We start from the raw sequence: 22,927 nt of genomic DNA, 5'->3' as shown, positions 1-22,927 counted from the left end.
CCATATCCTTTCTCTTAACTGCAATCCTACATGTCCCTTAAATAATCACTATAAATGACAATCATAATCATAGGCCACACTTATTTAACCAATGAGGAAACTGAGGCACTGAGAGTTTAGGTACCTTGCCCAAGATCACACAGCCAGGATCCTAAACCCAGCAGTCTGGCTCCATGGTCCATGTTCTTAACCACTGCACAATACTGTCTCTTCCAATAAAATGATGCATGTTAATGGGGGCAAAAATGAAAATTGAGATGAAAGATTCACCTGCCAATACTATCTTTTGAGGTATTAAATCTGTGAGTCTAAATCTCTGAGGAGGGCAATAAGTGTTAATTCACACCTCTTAGCTTTTTAAGAGCCGTGGTACCTTGTTATCTGAAAATTCCTAAAGATCTGAGTACTCTAAAACAGAGATTGTTCTAGGATTACAATTTTCATTGCATATGTTATCCCCATTCATGTCAGGCTAATCAGCTTTGTTAGCTTCCTTTCTGCACTAAAATAAAGGAGAGAAACATAACTCTACCTAAGGTCTTGGCTACATCCAAGTCCTGTTGCATGTATCCAGTGCTCTTCTCTGTGTTCCCAAGAGACCAGTAAGCACTGCTCAGGGCAGAGAAAACGGAACCTCTCAGCTTGAGGCTGCAGGTGCCAATCTTCAGAGCAGCTTCTAAGACAACCACAGAGGCCCCATGATGGCCAGCCGTCAGGAGTTCCTGCCCAACCACAGATACGACCACGAAGGGACTCTTGTCCAGTTTCATTTTCTGAAGCTGCTGGTAAGTAGGTTCCAGGGAATCTGACGGAAAACAAAAGAATACAGGAGAATGGAGGAAGATTCACAAAACCATATTTTCTAATATACTGTAGAAACAAATGCTTATTATACTTTTTATGGCCAATTTCAAGCACAAACTCTTCAGCCTTTAATCCAGCACCACCCTAACTCTCTACTTATCCCATATGACTCCTTGTCCCCAATCCCCAGTCCAGTATTTCCTTTTCCTCACTCTCCCATTCATAAGCCAAGGTCATTCTTGGATCAGGATATGCCACTTTCCCTAAATGATTCCCTAGTCCCCCACCCCAACCCGCTGGCCTCTCAAAATACCACCTCTACCAGGCAGCATTCCCCAGGTCCTATAACCAACATTAATCTTTGTATCTAAACTCCTACTGCATTTATATAGTTAGTATCACGCAGTTTGGCCCTTGACTGTTTTAGAATTGTTTCACATGTGTTAAATTTATTTTTACCTTCCCTCGGCTAAATGTGAAGACAACATAGGACTCTTTTATGTTGTTAGGTACCGCTGAGTCGGTTCTGACTCATAGCAACCCTATGTACAACAGAAAGAAACACTGCCCAGTCCTGCGCCATCCTCACAATTGCTGCTACGTTTGAGGCCGCTGTTGCAGCCACTGTGTCTATCCATCTAGTTGAGGGTCTTTCTCTCTTTCACTGACCCTCAACTTTACCAAATATGATGTCGTTCTCCAGCAACTGGTCCCCCCTGATAACATGTTCAAAGTACTGTTTTATACCTTATCAGAACTCCACAGTAATTGGCAGAATGTAGGCACTCAATAAAAAACTCGCCATTGTCACACAAGTGAAAGCCGTCAATACACTGCCAACTCAATAAATATTCATTTAACCTGAATGTGAATGACTAAGAAACCCTAGAAGATGCAGTAAAAGAAGCTCTTACAACAAAGTATCTGTCATCTTCAGCAGCAGCCCAGTGTACATTACTGTTTCTGTGACCCTCATGCCCAAATCAAAAAACATTATCAATTTTTGTTGTGGTCGTGACAGAAACCATAAAAAAAATCATCCATGTTGACTAAAGTAAGATGAAAGACAAAATTAATATTGATCTCATTTTATTTTATGTGGTATTTAGAAAGGACACAGATTTAGAGTCAGGAAGCCACAGGGAGATTCTTTCCATCTGAAGCTAAGTTTGAATGTGGATGACCTCCAAACTCTTTCTCCCCACCCTCCCTGTATTTTTTTTTTAAGACAATTGCAGAGCTATTGACTGTAGCCCTACAATCAAGCGACACTTAAAACGCTTTTGTTGTTAGCTTTCCTGAAAAACTATTTCACATTAGTTGTTCTACTGTGCATATGTAAAAACTATAAAAAGCTTGGTCTCTTTAAATTTTGACTCTCCTAGCCAACAGTACTGCATTAAAATGTAATTTTTACAATTTATGACTTCAAGCCTCAACTCTCTACTAAGGAGCTCTCGCCTGAATCAACATTACCACAGAAACCTCAAAACCTACTGGTGCCTGAAGCATTTTTTTCCCTTCAATCAGCTCACTAAACAGAGAACAAAGAACATTTTTACACCTGCCAAGATGCAAGCGAGAATTTGCAGTGCACAGTACCAGTAAACACTAGCCAACCAGTAGGATTAAATGCAGGCACAAGAACCCAGGATTGCTAATATAGAGAACAACAATACCATACAGAAATAGTCTAAGCAGAATTTTGGTGGTACCCAGTGAGGAGCTGACAGCAACGATGATCACATCAGCATCTCACTGGCCAATTAGCAGCAACAAAAATTGGGCAATAGGAATAGAATAGAATTTTAGAGCTGCAAAGGTCTTGAAAATCCTTTAATAGCCTCATTTTAGAAATGAAGAATCTGAGTACTTAAGTGATTTGCCCCCGGCCAGCTTGAGACAGGGCCAAGACAAGAATCTACTGTAGGGCTCTAATACCATACCAGGCAGGATTCTTAGTTGCTTGAAACAGAAACCAATTTGGGCTGGTTTTAAGAGAATAGAAATGCACTGAGTACCACTGGGAAGAGTGGGGAACCAGCTCTCCAGGCCCACAGTCAAAACCACGCCACAAAGGCTGCCTGGTGAAGGTAAGACAAGCGTTGCAACTAAACAGAGGACGCCACAGCTTGCAATGCTGCCCTACCACCACTGAATGCCACCCTTGGAAAATGGATATCACTGTTGCCGCCCACTCCCACAACAAATTCTGGGCTGTCCTTTAGCTCTTGATTTAAAGTCAGAGCCCAGCTGCAAAGGAGGATGTGAGCATGAAAATCTGGTGTTTTCAGCTTTATAGTGGAAGGTACGAGGCAGGAAAAGATAGGGAATTCTCCAAACAGAGAAAGAGTGTTCAGACACTGCCATCCCAACCTGACTGATAGTCAGCAAAGAGACTATGCTTCAGCTGGTGACTTTTTTCCCATAGCAACCATGGCTAAGTTAGGGCAAGAGCCACTGACTGAGCCTCTAAAATTATTCAAAAATGGTAGAAAGATGAGAATACATTGCCACAGCTAGAGGGCTGAAGGAAATACCCGGAAGATTTCCAAATGAGAAATAAATTGTCAACTGTATAATTTTTCACTAGATGAAAATGAAATTGAAGAAAACAGAGGTAAAAGATCAAACTTCCATTTGCAGTATATAGGAAAGAGAATATAAATGCATTAAAAGGTAAATTACAATGCCAGTAACATTCATGTTTTAAGAGTTGTAAGAGGAACTGATTATCAGGGGCAATAGGAAAGCTTCATGGTAAGTCTGTTTCTTCCTAAGAGTGGAGGGCATGTTAGGCAGAAGGCCTGCCTTAAACAAAGGTGCCTGAAGAAGAGAGGTACACAGAATGACAGGCCAGCTTGAATGGACCAGAGATTATTTGTAGGGAAGGATGTTAATATGGAATAATGGCAAAAATACTGAGCTGAGCCGTTCAGCCAAAGATTAGACAGGCCCATAAAACAAAATGAGACTAAATGGGCACACCAGCCCAGGGGCAAGGACTAGAGGAGGGCAGGAGGGGACAGGAAAGCTGATAATAGGGAACCCAGGGTCAAGAAGGGATAGTGTTGACATGTCGTGGGGTTGGCAACCAATGTCACAAAATAATATGTGTATTAAATGTTTAATGAGAAACTAATTTGCTCTGTAAACCTTCATCTAAAGTTCGAAAAAAAAAAAAAAAAAAAAGCAAGCTGAGGATAAAGAGACCTGGATTTCAAAGCCACATACCCTTAGTCTCCTCATTTTGTCAAATGTTTACGTGTGACTGTGGTGGTGGTTACACAAAACTATACATGTGTCTATACACACATACAGGAGTGGTACGAACAGTTACTGGCTGCTAACCAAAAGGTTGGAGGTATGTGTCCACCCAGAGGTGCCTAGGGAAAAAGGTCTGGTGATTTACTTCCAAAAAATTTGCCACTGAAAACCCTGGAGCACCATTCTACTTCAACACACACTGGGTTGCCATGAGTTAGAGTCAACTGGAGAGCAACTGGTTTTCATATTTAAAAAAAAAACAACAAACCTATTGCCATCGAGTCAATTCCAACTCCTAGTGACCCTACAGGACAGAGCAGAACTGCCCCATAGGGTTTCCAAGGAGCAGCCAAGGTCTTAATCACTACACCACCAGGGCTATGTGTGTAATTATATTTCATTTGAACACACCCCCAAATCAGATGCACTGGTTAGCAGTTATACATGCTTCTGATGAATGAAATTGGTAAGAATATATATATATATATGAATATATATATATATAATGTATAAGTTAGATTGGGTGAGCTCTAAGATTCCTTCCAATTCTATTTTTCCATGATTCTAACTCCTATTCTAGGATAAATTTAGGAAAGGGAATAATTTTTTTTTTATTAGGCCAGGTGAAACAGAGTTTTGGCAACCTGTAGCTGTTAAGATGTTTTTCTTTTAGAATCTATGCATAATATATGGACTAGCCAATGTCAAACCAACTCTATAAGAATACAAAAGCCCTTTGCAAAATTGACTAGCACCTGTTAAGTGCTTTCTAAACGTAAAAAGCTTTTAAGAATTCAAAGATGAACAAAATCACATTTCTTGAAACTTGAAGAGCTTGTAGGCTGTATGAAACTAATACGTAGACAAATAATCACAATGCACTAGGTTAAGAGGGAGACTGTATTTCATAAGACTGAGATGCACATTTATTCACATATTAACATCTCTGAAGTTGGGATTTAATGTATCAGAACTTGATGGTGCCTCACAATGGTTCATTTTCTATATCTAAAGAGGTTTAAAGGAGCTCTTTCAGTATGTATGTATGTACATATATGTATAAAATAAAAAGTGATATTTTTTTTTTTAGTACCTTATAAAATAATGGCCTGTGTTTCAATCCATAATTCATGGAATTGCTAAAAGGTACTATGGGAGCCAAAGGAGTTAGCGTTCTCCCAGAGTAGGACTGGCAAGGTTTCCCAGAAGAAGTGACATCTGATTAGATATGAGATATGAGAAACCACAGTGTTTTCCAGGAGCTACAGGTGGTTTTAGTTGGAAGTACCTGGAAATGAGAATGAAAGGGAGGCAAAGTCTCATATACTAAAGGAGGCTGGCCTCTACCCTGTGGGCAATGGGGAGGGAATTCAGAATTATAAAGAAGAGAGTGGCAGATCAAACTTACATTTTAGAGAGTTCATTCTGGAAGGAAAGCAAAGCATGAACTGTTATGGAAGAGATACAAGCCAGGAAAACCAGTTAGAGGGAAGATATGATGAAGTCTTATATTTGGCAATGATAAAAGAAATGGAAAGCAAGGCATAAATTTCAGACATATTTAGAAAATAAAATTCACAGAAATTGAGGAATAAATGAATTTAATAGAAATAATGCCTTAGTCCAAAATAAATGATACTCTACTGACTATCTCCTATGAATTGTCTTCAAGGTAACTAATATTTTTACAGACATTACTCTGTCTTAGGCACTGTAGAGGCCTTATATTGCCTTCCAAGGGGGCCTTATGTTGCCTTATAACATCCCCCTCTAACATAAAAAAATCTCTAACATACGTGACCAAAAAGGCCTCAGCTTTCCTAAAAATCTGATAGTACCAGTGACAATTATTCTTGGATACATCGCTAAAATATAGCACTGAATGGCAAATCCAGAAGACTGGGAGAAACAATCCTAGAACAAATCTCTAAAACAAGGTGCCAAAGAGTGGACAGCAACTATAACAAGTGTGGTAATATTGACAAGATAAGAAGGGGAAGTATCATGAGAGGAAAGTATTCCCCTAAAAAACAATTGAGTGATAAAATTCATATTTAATTTTTAATTTTAACCATTTATAAGGCTAAATGATAGTTTTCAACATTCCCAGAACCTTTTAGGTAAAAACAGAGCAATACTCTGGAGAAACAGAGCTCTTTTCCTGTGGACAGAAATAAGATAGAAAAATAGAGTGAATGGAGAATAACGGTCAAACAATAAAACTCGAGCAGCGGACAAGGCAGCACACAGACAGGCAGACTATAAGGCCCAGCATAATTCCTAGAGGCGGCAGGACACTGGACTCTAAACTTCATAGCAAAAGGATACAGGATCGCTTTCAAAATTCTCAGAACATTTTAGATAAAAATACACCAACACTCAGGAGAAACACAGCTTTTTCCAGCAGCGAGGCCTGAGACAGCCTTCTCCAGTGAGTGCTCCTAAAGAGGACATGGGTACTGTGCAATGCTACATCTCCGCAGCACTGTGCTGCCATAAATACGAGAGTGGGACCAGCACTGTGGCTACGTTCAGTGAGAGTAAGGGCAGAGACGAATGCATCCCACCAGGGGCCTGCCTTCCCATTCTAGTGCCTGATTCTTAAAGCAACATGAGGAGATAGATAATACCATGTCCCTTTGACAGGTAAAGGCTGAAGTATGTAGAGAGAGGAAGCAAGCTTACTCAGTCACTGGAATGGCAAAGAGCAGAGCTGGAATTAGGTCCCAATCTTTTGGAACAAAAGCCTATGTGTTCAACATAACATTGCATAAACAGGCCTCCTGTGAAAAGTGACTACCACCCAAAAGAGAATCAAAGGGAAAGAGTGCACGGAGCGTGGACAATAGGTAAATAAAAGGTGAACCCAATTGGACCCTGAAAGAAAAGCTTATCCATTCAGCAGCCATTTTCCAACAGCAGTTCATAAAATCAGCTTCCCTGGGTTCTCTGGAGCTGGTAGAACACCACGACAGGTGATAGCCCATAAATGTAATAGTCTTTAGATTACTGAATTAACAGTAGGAGAGAGAATATACACAAGAGAACCCTAAGCAAGAAACAGTCCTGGCATCTTTAGAGGAACAAATAAAGGTAAATTCAATCTCAGTTTGTAATTATATTATGAAATCCATGGTTGGCAGTAGTAGGACACTACAGCATACAAATTTGCTACAACGTTTATAAAATACAATGAACTAGAATTGCTGAAAGACTATCTAAAAAGAGAAATGGAGAAGAGTAAAAGGATAAATTAATTAAGTCATGAAAAAGAGAGTACCATTTTATACTTACACTTGTTTTAATATTTGCATTAATGATATACATTACATATAATGACATAAATATATCCAAAATAGATTAACTAATATCTGGTTTCTGAGCACAAGTGAAAGCATAAAAATAAGGCAAAACAGAATTAATTCCACCAGAAATATAGAAACAATAAAAAAAGTACAAATGAGTTTCAATGTGGATAAATACAATGCACATCTAGGGAACAAGGGTGTATTAATACAGGTGGGCCTTGCCTTAAAACAAAACAAAAAAAGCCCTGAAACTTCCAAAAAGGCCAAACCACAGGAACACAGCGCACATTGTGGAGGCTTTGTTTGCGTATAGACACACCTAGGAGTCTTCTCTATTGCAATTAAGTATTATACAACAAAAACAAAAAAACCCACAGATCAGACCTATATGTAAAGTGACCCTGACTGCACAGCTATGCAACAATGGCAGAAACTTGGAAAGCTGCAGGAGGCTCAAAGAAACAGTGGGGAAAAAATGGGTAGCAGGTGATGATGGATTTTGAGAATTACAACCATATGACAAGAAGGGAGGTCATTAAGATGTCGGATGATGCACAGAACAACATTCTGCCAAGCAACAGGTTCTCTAGAAGACCCTGATCAGAGAAGCCCACCCAGAATAGGACATTGGGGGGGGGGGGTGGGGGAGGGGGCGGGAAACCAAACCCAGTGCCGTCGAGTTGATTCCGACTCATAGCAACCCTATAGGACAGAGTAGAACTGCCCCATAGAGTTTCCAAGGAGCGCCTGGCGGATTTGAACTGCCGACCTTTTGGTTAGCAGACGTAGCACTTAACCACTATGCCACCAGGGTTTCCAGTGGGAAAAGCATGCTAAAAATAAATGAGATAAATTAAATTGCCTTAAGGGAAGAGAAGAAAATAATGAAATGCTGCAGGCACCTGTAAGCAGCTGCTTTCTCCAGGGTCAGCCTTAGGTCACTCACCATAAGAGTGCAAAGAAGGTGGCATGGAAAACCCTAAGGGTGACAGCAGGTCTGAGCTGTTTCTCACAGCGCAGAGAAGATTTTCTTACATTTATTTAAACAAATTGTATCAAAGGCAAAACCGGTAAGTATGTTTCTGCTGATCTCAACACGTTCACTCCAATATTCTAAGCAAACAGCAGAAACACTTCAGAATAAAGAGGGTAATACCTTCATAAACTAAAAAATGTTCCATGTAAATTCCTTGGAGAGAGGGCAGGAAGGGAATGAGAAAATACTAGAAAAAATGGAAAGGAGAAACAGATTGATTTCTTTTTGTTGTCCATTTCCCCCCAAGCCCTGGAGCTCCAAAGAGCATCTGCTCCAAGCCAGAGTTTATTAACAGCAGGTCCCCCAGTGGGAGAAGCCATTAGGTTCCTCCAGCAAAGACTCAGCTTTGTACTAGGTTATAAAATGGCATGAAAGAGGTTTCCTCACCACTTTTTTTCTAAAACATGAAATCCCCAACTTTGAGGAAAATATTTTTGTAGAGCTATGAATTGTCCAGAGAGCATATGAGTACCATCTAGTTCACCAAGCTTTGATAGAGCAGATATTTAGAGCCAAGTACAGTACTAGCTACTATATTAAAACTATCAAACCCTGCAAACATTTTCAAAACTAAAATGTATAATGATACGTCCATCAAAAATTTTAGGATCATTCCCCTTTTTCAGAAATTCGAAAACTTACCAGTTCAGAGCTCTGCTTGACATAACTAATTAGAAACATTAAAAAGTCTACTATTTGCCATGAATCTGTCTTAGTCTCTACATCTCCCCCCAAAGATGACAACTGGTGTACACTTCCAACCCAATCTTCCCAAGAGTTCACTCCTCAAAATCAGTGAAGCCAATATGTTTTGGGCTTTAAATGTCCTTTGACCTCCACAGTACTGTTTTTCAAGAATACCAATTGACATACCCACTGCTGTTTCCAAATCACAGCGACCCTATGTGTCAGAATAGAACTGTTGCATAGGGTCTTCGTGACTGTAAATCTTTATGGAAGCAGACTGCCACATCTTTCTCCCGTGGAGTGGCTGGTGGGTTTGAACTGCCAACCTTTCCATTAGTATCTGGGTGCTTAATCACCGTGCCACCAGGACTCCTCAAATTGGTATAAGGTGGAAGTAATAACAGGGAGAACAAATGTAAAAGTGTATCTGTTTGTTTTTCTCTCTCATCTTTTAATCCCACAGATTCTTTTAATGTATCTCTGAAAAATGTTAGACACAGCCTATAGTTAGATCCACATCTTTTTATAAAATATTAGAATATGTAATGCCTTCTCTGAAGGTCCCTGGGTGCTACAAACAGTGTGCATTTGACGACTAAAGGTTGGCAGTTTGAATCCACCCAGCAGCAGCACAGAAGAGAGCCCTGGTGATCTGCTTCTGTAAAGACTACAGCCAAGAAAGGCCCACGGAGCAGTTCTACTCTATGACACACAGGGTTGCCGTGAGTCAGAATCAGCTCAACCGCAACAGGTTTAGTTTTGGGCTTTTTAATGTCTTCTCTTACTTGATTATTTCTAGAAGGCATATTGGTCCACCTGGGCAAATCAATTTACTATTGAGGTATTGTGGTTTCGAATTATACAATCTTAAAACTAAGAAAAACATACAGATTATTTAAATAGCCCGAAAATCCAGAGAGGTTGAGTCATTGGTTAATGAAAATTCAAGAACATAATCTCGGTCCACCAACTTCCAAGGGTCTTTCCGCCATCCCATTCTGCCTCACTATTTCAGCTATCAACAGTGATGCTTGATCTTCCTTTGTCTAAATGTCAGATCTTGGCAAATTTGATAATCAGTTCTCAGTGCCCAAGTCGAGAGTCTTGGAAGACTTGAGACGTTCTACTTTAATGTCAGACCATGTACTTTGATCATATTCACCTCTCATGGGAGATTTCATGGCGGCTTCCACCATCCCTACCAGAAGCTGGAGGCTCTTGGGGTCCTGAGCCAGCCCGGATGCAAAGGCAGCCAGGGCATCGGCATGACGTCCAAGGTACTGGAGGGCAACGCCCTGTCGGAAGTATGCCTGGAAATAAAGAAAAGACAATGTATGTTTTACTTATTACGATGTGTTCCCGCAAGGGTGACAGTGATTCGGTATTAGAACCACAGGCCAGGAGAACTGAGATTGAAGATATCTTCACTCAAAAAACTAGTCAACTATCGGTAGTCAAATCTAATTTCTCCTAACACTGTGGAAGGCAAACGTGCTTCTTCCAAGCAATTTTTATTTAATATTTTCACTTAGTAATATTACTATATTCTTTGGCACTTACTCACATGTTGCTTTTATTGTTTGTCAATGATCTTAAAAGTATATCTTCTCCCACCTTTAAAAAAGCATAAGCTCCTCGAGGACAGGAGTTTGGAGATTTTTCATCTCACCAAAGCCTCTGCTATAGTGCAAGATACATGAGAAATACTCAATTTCATATTTTCCCTTTATATAATTCAGGGGGAAAAATCAATGTATGATTATCATTAAGGTAATTTTAATAATGAATAACATGGTTACATGCTTTTAATTTTGTCTTTCAAACACAATATTTAAAAGCAGTTATCTAAAATATGTGTGCTTTGCTTAAAATCAAGATTGTTGTCCTTTTTGTTCTTTAACTGGATTAGTTTAAAAACAGTATTATCATCTGTGATTACAGAAAAACATCCTTCCTTCTGGCCAATTGCAGAAAAGGCCAGAGAACTAACAAAATACTTAAATTTTATAATAGTTTTAAGAAAGTACAGTTTGTTTTCAAGTACACAGAATAAAGCCAAGTAAATAGACTAAGTGTTCCTAGTATGTTACCTGCAAAGCAGTTTGTACCTGATTAAATAATAAATAAAAACGGTATATTATTAATGAATTAATTGCTTATACAACAACATCTGCTTCAAAAATACTTGGCCTCCTGTTTAACTTAAATACTCTTAGAATACTGTTTATAACACAAACTTGACTTTTTCGGACCAATATACTTTGAAATGATCACAAACTGTATTCAAAGGATCTCAATGAACTCTACTCCTAATTCAACTTCATATATAATGCCATATTATACACACTTGTACACACAGAGTGAGAGAGAGCACCTTTCACGTTTACAAAACATAATTACATACCTTATCTTATTTCATTTTTATAACTACCCTTTGAGGTGATTTAATATAGGAAATACTATTCAGTATTTCTATTAAGAAACAATCCATAAACAGAATGAGTACTCTGATTACTATGGGCTATTCAGGCTTCTATTAGTTTAAACTACCAGCAGCTGTTAAAACTCAGACCCCAGTAAGACAATAACCTGTAAATGCACTTTCATTACTAATTCATAAGATTACTTCTTTTCACTGGACTCAGCCACTGTTTTAATCTTTAATGTGTTTACAGGCAATTTGCACTACCCTTTTCATTTCACATTTTAGGTGGTTTCTATAACCCAAGAGGCAGTATACGATACATTGCAACTAAAAATAACTGTAGTTTCCATAAGTCTAGAAATGCTAAAGCTAAACTAAAAAATTATATTTATTTATATAATGCATATACTTACGCCAAATATTTGTAAACTGTAATTATCATCAATGGAAAGAGACAAAAAAGTAATGTCAGTAGCTATATTGATTTTAGGTACATATTAAAAAAAGCACGAGAATCTTAGTCTCAATGAATTTTTATAATTTCTTATATATTTAAAGTAAAATTTTATCATTAGTTAACTTCACTGAGACAGCATCTGATTTCCCTGTGTGCCAAAATGAAATCACCGAAAAAGTATGATTTATCTACCCTTTAAAAAAAAAAAAAAAATTTTTTTTTTTTTTTTTTAGGAGGTAGGCAAAGGTCAGTATCAAATGAAAGCTACGGTATCAAATTCACACAGCAGCTCTAGAAAAGTGTACATGGTTTGCTTTCTTAGAATACCCAGAATTTACAGGAGAAAAGGCAAGACTGGGCAATGCCCCCCACAACCTTTGGTTCCATTCTTCAGGAGAAAATATTAAAAAGAGATATAGAAGAGGGAACTCAAATGTTTCCTTTGGTCCTCTTGTATATCCTTACACAACCCCTAACCCAACATTACAAGATTTTCTCAGTTAAAAGCTTAGAGCTGTCTCCCTGTCAAGACAGCATGAGTCCAGCTGTGCCAAACCCCTGCACTAAACCCGGAGTGGAACTCTCCCAACTTTTTTCCATGCAACATTCATTGAATGTACAAACAGCTGCTGAATAAAAATTACTTGATACTTTTGTGAGAGATATGCCACTATGGAGTTCAAGTTGATGATGATAAAACCTAGATTGTGGGTTACTGTGATAGCATTAATAGCATTTAGCAGTGCCTGACACAAAGCACTCAATAAAATTAGCTATTTTTATCACTTTTAGTCAATGTGAAAAGAAATCATTGGCGATTTAGAATATAACAAGACATAATTACAGACTAACCAAATACAAGGGAAGTCCAGTAAATGTTTTAAATATCTTATCATTCAATGTAACATCACTCCGTATCTTATCATTGATTCCTTCACTCCTCCCCTTGCTCCTTCAAAGACTGGAGGCAACTTGGAAAGTATATAATTGAGCCTCCTCATTGCTGTAAGGCTCTCAGACAAAATCTGAACCACCTGACTAACAGACATGGGTATTATCAGGTATTGGGAAATATGGCAGCCACTCACAGGATCCTTTGCCAGCCTCCTCCAAAGCAAAGGTCAAGATGTACTGGGATTCATGGCTGTTTACCACAGCTTCAAGGAAATAGACGTGACCTGCTGCATCCTGTCTGCTTCTCTCCTACTGGTTCCTGATACTAATTGTTCTCATACCCATCATCCCAGGTTTCACAGGAAGCTGCTTCATCTGGGAGACAGGCAGACCGTGATCATTTAGGATTGTGCAGAGGCAGTGAATGTACAGCGTGCCAAGGCAAGTTGGGGCCTATGAATGGTAGCGAACATTCGGTACCCATCCAAACTCAGATCATATACCCTCCTGTCACAGAATACCCCAAGCATATACCACAATCCGGTCACTGGATATGTAGTATGTAGAGGACAAAGGACAACACAGATTGACTATTGACTATATTGATGTTACCCTGAGAAGAATAGTTTTAACCTGAAGTTTTACCCAGAAAGAAGAGAAACATACAGGGAGCTACTTAATACACCGGAATAAACGATGGGATGCCTGGATTATCAAGTGTTTCATAGTCATTTATACTTTGTTGCTCACCACAAAAAACCCACAGTGGTTATTCCACAATCCTACTAAATGACCTCACAAATAATATAAAGATGACTGGTTATAGGAATAAGTTTCCATCCCTTCCTTCAATTAACATTCCCTAAATATCTGCAGCGCCAGGTACTATGATGTACCTAACAAATACAAAGAAAAAAAAAAAAACAAGAATGGTACCCTCAAGGTGCTCACAGTCTAGAGGAAAAGAATGCAAAAAGTTATAAATGCCCTGATGGTAGCATAAAGATCTAGACTGACAGCTGTAGTAACTGCTTACTTGCAGTAAGGATTGTAATACTTCAGCAAGGACAAAAAATACATCACTAATGACCAAAGTATTCACACTCTGCTATTACAATTCTTGGAGCCCTGGTGGCACAGTGGTTAAGAGCTTGGCTGCTAACCAAAAAGGTCGGCAGCTCAAATCCACCAGCCACTCCTTGAAAACCCTATGGGGCAGTTCCACTCTGTCCTATAGAGTCACTGTGAGGAACTGACTCAGGGCCAATGGTTTTTTTGTTTATTAAAATTGTTACCGTTATTTGCATTTGCTTTTTAAGTGGTCATTCCTCTCACGCCAGAGGGTTAAAGTAAAAACACTCAAGAACTAAATATGTGAGACAGCATTTTTTTCACCCATCAAGCACCCCTGGAAGCAATGAAGAACGTGGTCTTTACTTTCAATACTCTATTGCTGGTTCACAACTCCAAACGTCACTGGATTCAACAGCAACCTATTGCACTACTGTCCCTTGGTCAAATGAATGAAGAAGTAAACTATTAAACTCACAGATGCATGTGTATATTCATAACACACAGCGTAAAATATATAGCAAAAATATGTTATACGATTATCTATAAAATTAAGAGTGTATATTCACATGTACAGAGCCCTGGTGGTACATTGGTTAAGAGCTCAGCTGCTAACCAAAAAGGTCAGCAGTTCGAATTTACCCCATGGGGCAGTCGGAAACCCCTTGGGGCAGTTCTCTTCTGTCCTGTAGGGCTGCTATGAGTCAGAATCAATTCAAAGGCAACAGGGTCATTTTTTTTTTTTTCTCCACTCGTAAGTATAACACATAATCTATTAGTTCAAGCAGTTCTCAAAGAGTCTATTTTTGATTTTGATTTAATCTTTGAAATGGTATACTTTAATATTCTTAACCTGTCTTCTGTGGTTTGAATTTGTACTTTTTAACATCTTCTGAAGAATAAATGTCTCTAACTATAAGGAGCTCTGGTGGCACAATGGTTAAGCTCTCGGCCGCTAACCAAAAGGTCAGCAGTCTGATATCACCAGCGGCTCTACAGGAGAAAAGACCCAGTGATTTGCTCCTGTAAAGATTACAGCCTAGGAAACCCTATACTCTGTCCGATAGAGTCGTTATAGGGTCACTGGAAGTCAGAGTCAACTCCCCTGAAAGTAACAACAACTATAACGTGGCAGTACACCTGCTAGCCAACCTACACTTTCCACATTGTCATCATCTTTTTTCAACAAAGTTTGTAAATCACAAGATCATTTTACTGAATTTTGTATTATTATTTCATTAAAAATGAGTGGAAATGGGGAAAATCAAAACGCTGATTTTAGTTTTTCAGAGAGCAGCAGCACTGATCTCTAATTTCACACAACTGGGTCAAAAACGAAAATGATTATAAGGTGTCAAAACCAACAAACTTTTAACCTTATGGAGTTACAAAGAACAACTAACCATTTCACTGTGACAGAAATGACAGAATTAGAGAAAATGCAAAAGTTGTTGGAAATACCAAAATTGATTCTAAAGGGAAAGGCATGATTTGAGATACTTTTTAGTTCTCTAGGAATTAATACTCTCCACTCCCTGAACATGTCAGTCTTCTGTTTGATGTCTGCATGTTTGATACCGTGCATATTTGACTTTCATATACCCTCTCAAGACTGCGTTATGTGGGAAAAGAAAAGACTGGGTTATATTACTTAAAATAGATATCCATCATAGGAGTAAAATGTAAATACGCCCATATTACCTATTATAAAACTTATTATATGTTACATATTATACATTGTCACTTCGTTTGCACATAAGCATGAAAGCACAGGATCCATGTCCTCGGTAAGTTTTCACAGTCTTGCATCAAACATGCACCTACCTAGATACACACATGCAAATTATTTTTATTATGTATTTGTTTTATTTATTACAAGGGAGAAATTATCTAGAATAGCACTTTCTGCAACGAGGGAAATGTTCTCCATATGTCGTAGATGGTAGCAGGTAGTAGCCACCCGCAAGCTACATGTGGCCACTGAGCACTTGAAACGTAATGAGTGTGACTAAGAAGCTAAATTTTAAATTTTGATCTCATTTTAATTACTTCGAACTTAAACAGTCACAAGTGGCTAGTGGGCACTGTGCTGGGCAGTATAGGTCTAGAGTCTGGTTTTCCTCCAACTCTAAACCTCCAAACACAAAGTGAGATTGGAAGAAAGTGAAAAAGAATATATCAAGTAAGTGAAATAACTACCCCCAAGATAGCTGCAGTAGAAAAGAAAGGACTCATAAGGCTGACATTGGAATCTTGTCCCAGTTACTTTTTACCTGTGGGTATTTGATCAAGTCATTTAACTTCCCCAAACTTCACATTCCATTTCTTCTTACAGGAAACCAAATTAGCCCATTGCCTTGAGCTGATTCCAACCCATGGTCCACTTACAGAGGAGGGTGATAATGACCACCTCAAAGGCTGTAACAATGGTTGCTAATTGAGATCATATGTGAAAGGTAAAACACAGATTTAGGCTCTTTAAACAATGAATAGAAGTGTATTTCTCACTGACACTGTTTGGCATTTGCTATTTAATCAGGTGGAATCTCCGGATGGTGCAAACGGTTAAAGTGCTCCGCTGCTAACTGAAAGGTTAGAGGTTCAAGTCAACCCAGAGGCAGCTCTGAGGGAAGGCCTGGCGGTAGAGCACAGTTCCACTCGGACACAGGCTGGGCTGCCGTGAGTTGATATCGACTCAACAGCAACGGGTTGCTAGTTGGCTGGTTTACTTAATCAGGTGGCGTATTTGCTTCACCAGCCTGCAGATTAGAAATCATCTTGGGTAATGTAGATGAAGGGCTGACAAAATTAAGCACAAAAAAGAAGTGATACCTGGCAACTTGCTGTCAAAGAAATATAAAACCTTTTGGAGAAATGGACACAAAATTATAGCCCACGACAAAAACGAATGACCGTATTGATCACGTTGAATTATCGAGGAAATAGTTAACTTATGACCGGCATCTTCAACTTCGAAAGCCTTTAAAGTAAGTAATACATTTGAGGGAAACTGTTCAATCATAATTGGTTTTAAATGTTTGCATTTTAGCATTTGATTGGGCAGGCTTCAGTTATCAAGTAAATTCATTATTTGGAACAAGCATTATACGCAAGTCACTTCGGTTGGGTGGAAAAGAAGAAAGCGGTGGTATAAAATGGAACACCAAAAATCTGTTTATAGGACCATGGAACAGCCCTTCCTCTTAGCCACTCTATCCTGATACAATGATTTTAGAATTGTTACAGGGTTTACTGAAGCCAAAGCCTGACACACATTTCAGAATTAACAATAGCCCAGTCTTGTTACATCAGTGCTGCCACCACTCATTTTCCCATTTTTACTCCATATATGTAGATGTTTTATTTTCCAACGCTTTTTCTAGTTAGCATTTGTTGAACAGCTACTAGGTGCCAGACACTGTGTTGGGTGCTTTCCATAGTTTCTCACTAACTGTCACAACGTCCCACAAACTGTTCTCAGAATGTCCATTACACAAAAGAGGGTGGTTACAAAATGTGCCCCAAATCAGAGAGCTATGAAGTGAGACAAACCTGCTGCCAGACTCTTTCTCCTCCTCCTATTCCATGCTACCTCTTTGATAAAAGAATTAATGGTGTGCAATTAACCTCTAAATCAGGTTTTTGTCTAGAAATTCTTGTACTTGCAAAACTCAACATATGAAGGCAGAAGCAGAAGAAAATCAGAAATAACAGAAAATTTATGAACATGAATATTTAATTTCTATTCCATTAGCAACCACTGATTGTGGAACAATTTTTAATGAATCAGATGGAGAGAAAATTCATTTCATTAACCTTTCATATAAATGTATCATTATTGAACCAAACAGGCCACTGTACTTGCAACTCAGTTCGATATTAATTAGATTACAGGCATGAGGCTTTAAATCAAAGGGAAACAAAAGGAGCCATCAGCAAGCACCTCCGCCAATGCTTGTTTGTTTGCTGGCTAAAATGGATTTTTACCTGCACTACAATTTGCTACGCTGCTTTTATTTCCTGACATTTTCAACTGAATTTTCTCTTGCTTCTATTTGCTGACATTTTGTATTTAAAAAAAAAAAAAAAAAAAAAACCTTGAGAATCAGCAAAGAACACATTCTTCATGTGGCAATGTGTTTTACCTGCTCAGCTGGGAGTAATCATTCCTATCTCTCCAGAAAACTACACTTCTATTTTTTACTAGTCTGTCTTCTTGTATGCTGAAAGCACATGCAAGGGAGTGGAAGCTATTTTAGAAAACACAATTATTTAGTTTGGAACCCAGAGTCAGAGGTCCAAATGGCCTAAACATAATGTTCTAACCAAATCTGCAGCTGTGAAGTGTTTTTCTCTCCAACTTTGGCTTTTGGTGCAGCTATGGAAATCAATCAATTTCTAAAGGGAATCTGCTCTCAGTTCTGATTATTTCATATCATATAAGCTTTCTTTTCTTCAAACTAATTTTAAACTAATAGTGTCAAAAGTGCTAAGGTACCAAATTTATGGAAAATCATATTTTTAAAAAGAATTAGATTTGATAAAAAGCCAAAGGAAAGATGAAATGCCAACCAAGAGTTAAATAACTAACCCATTACCCAGTGCCCTCAAGTCAATTTAGACTCATAGCAACCCTATATGACAGAGTAGAACTGCTCCATAGGGTTTCCAAGGCTGTAATCTTTATGGAACCAGATCACCAGGTCTTTTTTCCCACACAGCTTCTGGTGGGTTTGAACTACTGACTTTTCAGTTAGCAGCTGAGTGCTTTAGCCGCTGTGCCACAAGGTCTCCTTTTTCTAGCACTAAAGGGATTCTCAATATTAGAATTTATGTCAGCTTCTAAAATGTATGTACCATCATCTGGAGTTTCTCTTCCAAGTTTTAAAAATAAACAGTGAAAAAAGTCTGCAATCCCTCAGAGCAGCAGTTCTCAACTTTCCCTATCTTGTGCCTTCATTCAATGGGTGTGGGATGTTCTTGTTGTTGTTAGGTGCTGACTCATAGTGACCCTAAGAACAACAGAAAGAAACACTGGCCCGGTCATGCACCATCCTCACAATCGTTGCTATGTTTGAGTTCACTGTTGCAGCCACTGTCAATCCATATCGTTGAAGGTCATTCTCTTCTTCACTGACTCTCTACTTTATCAACCATAATGTCCTTCTCCAGAGACTGGCCCCTCCTGATAACATGTCCAAAGTACATGAGACAAAGTCTCACTATCTTTGCTTCTAGGGAGCATTCTGGCTGTACTTCTTCCACGACAGATTTTATTCATTCTTCTGGCAGTCTATGGTATATTCAATATTCTTTGCCAACACTGTAATTCAAAGAGATCAATTCTTCTTTGGTCTTCCTTATTCACTGCCCACCTTTTGCGTGCATATGAGGTGATTAAAAATACTGTGGCTTCGGTCAGGTGCACCTTAGTCCTCAAGGTGTTATCTTTGCTTTTTAAAACTGTAAAGAGGTCTTTTGCAGCACAGGAGGCACATAAAGTCAGGCCAAGAAGAAAACCAGGGAATTTCCTGAACATTCTCCAAGAAACATCTGGCTTCAGCATAGGCTTCTGTGCCCCTGTCCTGCCAGCACCCTCACCCCACCCCAGAGCACAGAAGCAAGTGTGCTTCCACATTCATAGCCTGGTCCTGGGTAAGTGGTAAGACCAGAAGCAAAACGGAAAAAAAGGATTGGTGGACAAGGAGAATGGTAGATTAAGAAAAACACCGAAGCCAAAAATGTGGTAATTAAAGGAGCCCGAATTCTCACTGACTATTGAAACAAACACTTGGCATCTTGCCTACCATAATGTAGCTATACCCAAACCATGCCAGATTGATGGAAATCCACTCCCTCCAGAAAGCAGTCTATGGGAAATTACTGCTATGAGCAGCTATATATTGGGATATAAAGGCTCTGCACAAGACTTTCTTGGGCAGCTGAAATTCCACCATTAGTGACTTACTCCTTTGATAATTCCTGGCTATCAACTCTTGTTTTCTCTTAGAATTGTTATACAAATTGGAGTCCAAAGCATTATGCGAGGGAGAATGGCAAAGCCATATAATAAACATGATCCATCTTCCTGAAATGTCAGTTTATTTGAAATTTTTGGAAGTAAATTATTTTTATATAAAAAAATTATAAAAGAAAATGAAGAGTTCACATAATTTTTAGAAACAGAAAATATAAGAAAATTACCATCTCCACTTCTCTTATACCCACCCCCCCCCCCCCCGACCCCAAATCGTTAGAATAGTCCCTCTCTTCTGACTTTAGAGGTTTGGAAAAGTAAAGTTTGAGAAGTACTACCTAGACCACTGTTAATTAACACCTTTTTTAATTGCTTCAATTGCTAGTTAGAAGTAGGGGTATCCAGACAGGAATATGCACTTGGGAGAGTGATATGAGGAAATAAAAGACATTAAGAAAAGTCAAATGGTAAATTTATAATGGAAAAAAATAAGTGTAGAAAAATCTTTTTGGGATGGGTTCAACAGCAGAATGAAGACCCAGGAAAGAATCAACGAATTTGAAAATAGATCAATAGAAGTGATCTAGCCTAAAGCAGTGAAGAAAACTGACAAAAAAAAAAAAAGGACAGAGCTTCAGAGATATGTGAGGCAGTAACAGAAGTTTTAACATTTATGTCATTGGAGTTCCAGAAGAAGAGGAGAAAATTGGTGGTGCAGAAAAAAAAATTTTTTGAAGAAATAATGGCTGAAAACTTTGCACATTTAGTGAACGAGCTAAACCTACAGATTCAAGAAGCTCATTGAACCCCAAACAAGATAAACCCAAAGAAATCCATGCCCGTACAGATAATAACCAACCTGCCGAAAACTAAAAACAAAGAAAAAATCTTGAAAGCAGCCAGAGAAAAATACCACATCACATATTTAAGTATAAATCTAACCAGAGCAGTATAAAACTACATATGTTGAAAACTACAAAATGCACATTAAAGAAACCAATGAAGATCTATATAAATGGAGAAACAGACCATGTTCATGAATTGGGAGACTAAACAGTTACAATATCAACTGTCCCCAAACTGATCTAACATAAACAGGTCCAACAGGATTCCAATCAAAACACAAACTGGATATTTTGTAATATGGACAGTTGAGTCTAAAAATTATATGGAAAGGCAAAGGAACTAAAACAGTCAATATAACTTTGAAAAGAAAAAGTTGGAAGACTCATAAAACCTAATTTTAAAATTTGCTATAAAAGTTACAAAAATCAAGACAGTGTAGTACTGTTAAAAGAATAGACACATATATCAATGGAACGGAATAGAGAGTCCAGAAAGAGACCCACATAAACATGGTCAATTAATCCTTTTACAAAGGTGCAAAGGGCATTAAAAAAGAAACTCCTTCAACAAATGGTATTGGAACAACCGGACATTCTGATGCAGAAAAAGAACTCAAATATTTGTGACTTAGAGATAGACAAAGAGTTCTTAAATATGACACTAAGGAGGTTGGGCAAAATGGCAGAGTAGGTGGTTCCAAGGAACCATCCCTCCACAGAAGTATCGAACACTCCAACAAAAACTTTCAGAGTCAATTTTGTCAGGACTCTAGAAAACAGTCACATATTTATAACAACCAAGCCAATGCCAGACCAAGAAAAAGGCAAATCAAAAACATTAGGAAAGTTTGTGACATTTTTACTTGCCCTTGCCCCAGCTCTGCAGTAGTCTTAAAGATGGCAGCACACATTTCCAGTGTGGGAACCTGGCCCCTGGTTCCACAAGGAGCAGAGCAGAACTTATTTTCAAAGAATTGTGCTTGTGTGTTCAAACCTGACTGGGGCTACCTGAAGGAGGGATGCAAGGCACTTGCCTTTGTTTCTCCCAACTCAAAACTTACTGAGGGCAGGAATGTGGAGAGCATTCTTTTAAAACACAGTAAGGTAAACAAACAACCCACAGTTGCCTGGTACAAAAGATTACAATTTCGGTGTAAAATAGAGTGCTGAAAACTTAGGAGGAAAAGCTGGAGACATAGTTTCTTTGGGGAATTAGGACATTCAAAAGTGCCCATGCATACTTAGGAAGTTAGAAAGCTATGTGCATGCCCAGGGCAGGACACACATGCCAAAAACACCAGAGAAAACCGTAAGCTTTCACCACTGGCTAATATCTAAAGTCAGTATAAGTAGAAAGTGAATGCTAAGGCAAACTTGTAAACAAGCTAGCTAAGTACTGAAGGACTGCCACAGCATAGAGCCCATCTGTAAAGACTGGAAGAGGAACTTTTTTTTTTTCCTTTTTTGTCTTTCTCTCTGGTTCCTGCTGTTCAAGGAAATCTATGTCAAAACATTAGCTGATTGCTTAAGAAGTGCTGAGTTTCTATTTGGGGGGATAGTGGTGATAGTTGCACAACATGATAAATGCAATTAGTATCACTGAATTGTACACTTAAAAAAATGGTTAAAATGGCAAATTCTGTTATACATAATTTACCACAATAAAATTTTTTAAACCCACTAGTTGAACACGAGCTATAGAAACAGACTTCAGAGACCACACACGACAAAGAATACAAACTTTATAAAAAAAATTTATAAGTCCTTAAACAAACAAACAGCTACAGTTCACAGAAAGAAAAAACAGCAACGAAAGAAAACCCTGAGGAGTGGGAAGAATCTGATTCCATAATTACCATATTGTAATATTCAAAATGTCAGGTTTTCAACAAAAGAATTATGAATCATGCAAAGAACCAAGAAAGCTGCCTCATTCACAGAAGAAATTAGAATAAATTGCCCCTGAAATCAACAGAAAAAAAGACAAACAACTCAATCAAAAAATGGGCAAAGGACTTAAACAGACATTTCTTCAAAGAATATATACAAATGGCCAATAAGCACATGAAAAGATGTTCAACATCATTTGTCATTAGGGAAATGCAAATTAAAACCACAGTGAGATACCACTTCACATCTACTATGATTATATTTTT

General features: G+C 38.4%; 1 protein-coding gene across 2 annotated transcripts in view; it reads right to left on the bottom strand.

The window, feature by feature from the left end:
• Positions 1-22,927, bottom strand: part of TTC28 (tetratricopeptide repeat domain 28) — a 780,748-nt gene that overhangs the window by 394,616 nt on the left and 363,205 nt on the right. For both annotated transcript variants that reach the window (XM_023559275.2, XM_010598769.3), the window contains 2 exons: positions 10,265-10,412; positions 533-805 (listed from right to left, as the gene is read on the bottom strand). In XM_023559275.2, the coding sequence (XP_023415043.2) occupies positions 533-805; positions 10,265-10,412 (421 nt within the window). The remainder of the gene's footprint in view (positions 1-532; positions 806-10,264; positions 10,413-22,927) is intronic.

This window comes from Loxodonta africana, chromosome 19, assembly GCF_030014295.1.
Source record: "Loxodonta africana isolate mLoxAfr1 chromosome 19, mLoxAfr1.hap2, whole genome shotgun sequence".
Taxonomy (NCBI): Eukaryota; Metazoa; Chordata; class Mammalia; order Proboscidea; family Elephantidae; genus Loxodonta; species Loxodonta africana.
The sequence above is the reverse complement of the archived record's forward strand: the minus strand, read 5'-3'. Positions and strand labels throughout refer to the sequence as shown.